Consider the following 6,000-nt stretch of genomic DNA (forward strand, 5'->3'; position numbering starts at 1 on the left):
ACAATAAGATTAGTGCGACCAATTAAACTTCATTTCAGAGTGGTTTCGCCTCAAAACATAGTCATATAGTATGCCTCCACCATCTTAGTATTCCACCTTGGAGACGAAGTGTATTAGGTTGCCAAAACTGCATATTATATACATAGCATGAATGCGTGCAATATTTGACAGGTACTCAGCCAAAAGGAAAAGAAGGAACATTTAGCGAAGGAACATAGCCACCACACCGTTCTCCTTCTTCAGTTCGCCCTTCGCTTGAGCGGAGAAATGGAATCCTCACTGAGAAGCGATCCCAGAATTGTTTCCAGAACTCCACAGATATTCGCGAACTACGATAATGTCATCCAAGATCTCCTTAACCAGATGCAATTAAGCTCGGAGGCAACTAGGAATGTGCAAGAAAAATTGCGAGAACACAGTGAGAGGATCACCTCCTTAGAGAGAAAACTGGCCTCTGTGAATGTATCGGGTGCAACGCCATCTAGCCAACGTGTTCCGGATGCGGAAGGTAGCTTACCGAATACCGATATTACTAGAAGACTGACGAACCTTGAGAACAAAACTGCGGACCACGAAGTGCTTCTGGTGGAAAATAATCGTACCACGGTGGAGACGAATCGAGAAGTGGCAAATGTTAAAAGACAAGTGGAGACTACCCAAGAGACTGCACGGAGAACGGAGAGGCGGATGGAGTCCATTGAACACACACTGGCTCTCAGAAATGTCACCTTGGCTGATTTAGAAGAGTACGTTAGACAACAGGAGTTTTCAAGCCATGACGGCCAGTTAATATGGAAGATCACTGAACATGCACGAAGACGAAACGAAGCCGTCAGTGGTCAGCAGGTGTCTTTCTACAGCCCGTGCTTCTTTACTAGTCGCTATGGCTACAAGATGTGCGCACGAATTTATCTGAACGGAGATGGCATGGGACGAGGAACGCACATCTCCGTTTTCTTTGTTGTCATGCGCGGCCAGTACGACGCATTACTCCGCTGGCCATTCAGACAGAAGGTCACATTCATGTTGATGGATCAGGATAACGTGGAACACGTGATTGACGCCTTCAGGCCTGATCCAAGCAGCTCATCCTTCCAGAGGCCGAGAAGAGAGACCAACATTGCCAGTGGGTGCCCCATGTTCTGCTCTTTGACTGAATTGAATAACCACGCTTATGTAAGAGATGACACCATGTTTTTAAAAATTATAGTAGATACATCCGATCTGTAGGCGTGAAGTTTTTACTAACAGGCAAACCATTTTATAATTTGAAGCTTGTTTTTCTTGCAAAGGCAATAGGACGCTCTAGGCTTCGCTACAAATATCTTGAACGATGGCCCAAATGCTGTACCGTTTCGGAAGTACTTGGAAAAAATACTAGGAAAAAAGCTGCAAATAGCCCCAGGCCTGTATATATAAAAGTATCAGCGATTACTTTAAAAGACCTCTCTAAAAAAAAACAAAACTTTAGTTTTATTTACAACCACAGAAACGAAGCATTGGGTGTCTGATATTTTTGTATCACCACTATGCATTTAGCCTGATGAAGTCACAAAATCGGATCGCAAACGACGTGTAGGTCTTCTTTGTAAGAAATGTTTGTTCCTTGAAGGTTTCACTTCAGGTGAAATATTAGTGATAGTCAGCGTGATGTGGGAATCTGACGATCCACATTTTAGGATCATGAAGTACTGATTCCCGTCCTCAAAGAGACCAAATTGTGGTCAATGCTAGCGGAGTTCAGGGCTGATATTTGTTCGTGGAGGCGTATTAGCCTAGTTCGTGGATCACTAACCTTTAATTTGTTTTTTAAATCAGAGGGCCGGGTCCAAGGGTCGCTATGAGCTGTGCGTTGTATTCTTGGGCAAAATGCTTTATTCCCTCTTGCCTCTCCCTCCCAAGAGTATTATGGGTTTTCAGTAAACCTGACTGGAACGCTTAATTGAGACCACTGAGGAACTAAATGTTATATAGAAAGAAAATAATATGCTCTAAAGTATCTAACACGAGTACGTAGAATAAGCCATATCTTGGGCTTTTTCAGGGGTTGCTAGTAGTTTATCTGAGATTATTGCCCGTTTAAAAAATGTTATGCAAAGCCACGGAAATACAACTTCAACAACTTAGAGACACTGAGTTGAAAAAAATATATCTGATCACCAAATAATGTCATAATGTCAAAGAATGATGATGATGATGATGATGATGATGATGATGATGATGATGATGATGATGATGATGATGAAGGTGATAGAGCTTCATGGCGCATTTTTAAATGCATGTCCAAATGTGTGTAGACAAATTTTACGCTGAGGATCAAGCTCAACAAAGCGTTGTTTAAAGAGAAACCACGAAAAATATATTTAACAACAATTTAGCATCAGTCCCTCAAGATCACTGACTTTCTTTACCGGTCGAAATACGACTTTGACGTAAGAAGTTTTAAAATATATCACCACATTTCGTCATTTTCAAGAGCAAACATAAACATTTTAACTGAGTTTTAAACATATTTTGACGGAACTGAGGTGCGAGATTTATACACAAAATCAATTCCGTGTTCTCTGATAAGCTCAACCGGCTGCAAATGAAATAAGCCGGATACATGACGTAGCTAGTAATTTGACTGAAGGGAGTGTTTCGGTATTATGCAATGCGTGCAGTTTCGAAAAGACAATGGGCCAGTTATTTAAACAGAGTCCAACTTAGGCCGCGGCTTAAGACAATCAGTGGACTTCCAAGTCTGTTTATGAGTGGTTTATTTTAAGTAGGTAAATAGTTTCCTAGTCTGGGATGCAAGCCTTCTCAGTTGTTACCGTCGGCAGTACGCAATGTTTAGATATGATTGTTGGCAAAGTTGAAAATGACTTAGAACATGGTTTTGTTAAACACCGTCTAAACTGTCTTTGAATAACTGACCCAGTGAGTTTTATAGATTATTAAAGGAACCTAATCCAAACGAAAATTGTCATTGCCCGTAATTTTAATTAGTCACTCGCACAAAGCGTTAACGTTTATAAGTTCTTTGAAGCTGAGGGGTTTTGCCAGAACGTCTGTGGTGGCTTTTCTTGCAACTTTAAGGGCTAATGCGGTTGTCGTCAGAAGCAAATCCAGTACGCTTAGTATTTTCTTCCTCACGGTTTTCCTTTGTTACACACAATTTCAGCCGTAATATGAGGACTCTTTTTCTTGTACGATTCCTGGCCGGACTCCGACAAAGTCATCACTGGTTTGATATCAGCCGATAAAGCGTGTCTTGCCGAAGTCCAGCACCACAGGTTTCCAGTTTTCTTTTGGTATTTTCAAACGATGCCAGTTATTAGCCTTTAAATCGTTCTGAAGAACGCCACGACGTTGAATGTGGTCAAGACGCCACGATTACTTTCCTTAGGATAAATAATCAGGAGTTGTTTTCCATTTTGTTCGATCGATCGTCGATACACGCAATAAAGGAATACGTAGTTCTTAGGTGATAGGTGCTTAGATGTAAGGGAGGTGACCTTTTATTACCAGGTAGCAAACAGTTTATATATATTTTTGTAATCTCATGTTTATCGACATGAAGAGAAATTAAGGCAACTTTTCAAGGGGTTTTATTTTTAAAATAAGTTTTCATTCACACCTCCCAAACATGGTATACACAAACAGTACCCTTTTACCCTTTTATTCAATTAGATTTTAAATTTTATTCAATTTAGAATACAATACTTATACCATACAGTTTTAAATTACGATTTCGAATTTACTTTCACAAACACTTGTCATGTCCACATATACTTTTATGTAGAAATTTTATCGAGCTAGATTTAAGGTCGATAAAAATTAGAGATCTATCAAGAAAAAAAAACTGAAAACAACAACAAAAAAGAGAAACAGAAAGAGGAAAGAGAAACAACTGAACAAAGAAGCAAAACCAAAATAATTAAAGTTTTAAATTATACAAAACATAATGCAACTCTGCAGTGGAGCCAAGCGTGTGTTTAGCCTCCATCTGAGATTTGCAAAACATAGCTAGAAGGCGAGTAGCCTGGGTACATCCGCCACCTTCCCTCAGGAGGAGGCGAGTGGCACGAGTGAAAGAGTCGAAGAACAGGATATGGCCAACAATCTTTTTAACTGTTTTATTTATTCGTGAATTCTCATTATCCAAGTTCTCTTTTAATTTTTTATTTGGAACGAAGATTTATGTATCTAGCAATCACTTGAAAATACGGCTCATACTGTAGGGGTGCCTATGAAGATCGGTGTATTTTAATGAGCTTATCTGTGTTTTTAATTCATTATATAAATAACCGTGTTGTAAATTGACAGGTATACTATTCAAGTTTAAGATCCTAACACACCTGCCATTTGAAATTCCGTAGCCTGAGTGTATTTCAAATATTTGAGGACGTTATGTTTCAAGGTACTCAGTGTTCCAAGTGTTGCAGTTGTATATATTACAAGTTTGCAATTATAACTAGTCCTTTACAAAACGATATTATAGGTGTTTTATCGGCAAGGAAAGAGTTTCAGCTAAAGCGTTGCGTTCTCTTTCAATGCTGCCTTGCATGACTTTGATTTAGTAATTTAGTTAGTTATATTGATTGTTATAACAATAAGACCTAGTTTAGTACATTTTTTTACCATCTCTTTGAACTTAATTATATGGTTACTTGAAAAGTGGTCAAACTGAATTTACTTTTAATCTAACAAAATATGGGCTACTGTAATAGTGAATTTACTTTTAATCTAACGAAATATAGGCTATTGTAATAGTAGTAGTTGTTGTAGTGGCAGTAGTAGTAGTAAGTAGTAATCTTTATTTATATTTACCCACGGTCAAATTTGATCAGGTTTGAGACGAAATATACAATACAATCCTAAAATTCTAATTGCTATGATTATCCTACGTGTTTGACCTACGCATGCCTTGGGCTGCTGCATGCCCCTCAGAGAAGGTGGAAATAGCATCTACGCGGTGTCTCAGTTCCTTCCTGATTGTTCGAACGAAGTGCTGTAGACTCGGACAGTAATCTGTGTTTTTGCTTTTTAGAGGGCCACAAGTTTTTACGTGTCACCCTCTTAAAATAAAGACTTAGTTTACTACTACTTTACTTCACTGCCAATTGACAGTTTTTAAAAAAATTCTTTTCCTTCAAGCTACAATCTTAATATATAGTCAAACCCCTGGTTCGTGCACGAAAGAGCTTGTTTGACAATCACCATAACGTGTTTATAATTACCATAAACATTGATCTTACTGACAAATAGTGACTTGTTTAGCACATACACTGATACATACATGCATATGCACGCGTACATACAAACATACACAAGTACATATTCAATAACCCAAGCAGTCGGAAGACTATACAGGATATTAAGAATATTCAGAAGCGTTCTGGGCGGGAAAGGAAACAGAAATGTAAAAATGTCTAACTAGCTGGTATTGTAACACAAAGCAATAAACAAAAACATGTGGCAGAACACAACTATGTATTTCAACTGTCCTCCATGGTGGGCGAGCACATGCTTTTCTCAGTCATGCGCACAACACTATAGATACGCAATGCGTATACAATAGCTGGTAAACTAAGTGAATAAATAGACATGTATCGAGTGAATAAATCGCATCGTCATACTACACCACTGCACAATATTGCCTTATAGTTGGTATAGCGTTCCTTTGGAAAACAGCAGTTGACTCTGCTTTAATGACAGACACAGGCAGGCTGTTCCAAAGCGGGATTGTACTAAGGAGAAAAGAGAACTTGTAGGCATTGCTATGAGCATTGATTTGTCTAAATTTGCAAATTTTTACTTCATGTGTTAAAATCGAATAAGTTAGGTCATTTTATGTGTACTGCCAATGTGGCTATTATTGATAATAAATAAGTAGACTTCTAGTGGAATACTGTGTTTTTGATTTTGTGTAGACTATCAGTAGTCCCACTGGACTTCCTAATTTTTCCCAGAAAGTAAAGCAGAAAAAACTGACATAAGATCGCAAAGAGAAGC

At 38.5% G+C, this 6,000-nt stretch overlaps 1 protein-coding gene across 11 annotated transcripts in view; it reads left to right on the top strand.

The window, feature by feature from the left end:
• The window catches only part of LOC146478923 (TNF receptor-associated factor 2-like), a 60,217-nt gene extending 56,335 nt beyond the window's left edge, over positions 1–3,882 (top strand). For all 11 annotated transcript variants that reach the window (XM_085111213.1, XM_085111221.1, XM_085111214.1 and 8 more), the window contains one exon: positions 172–3,882. In XM_085111213.1, the coding sequence (XP_084967339.1) occupies positions 172–1,230 (1,059 nt within the window). In that variant the 3' untranslated portion in view covers positions 1,231–3,882. The remainder of the gene's footprint in view (positions 1–171) is intronic.
• The last annotated feature ends 2,118 nt before the right edge of the window (positions 3,883–6,000 follow it).

This window comes from Pavona decussata, unplaced genomic scaffold, assembly GCF_977016875.1.
Source record: "Pavona decussata unplaced genomic scaffold, jaPavDecu1.1 SCAFFOLD_61, whole genome shotgun sequence".
NCBI lineage: Eukaryota > Metazoa > Cnidaria > Anthozoa > Scleractinia > Agariciidae > Pavona > Pavona decussata.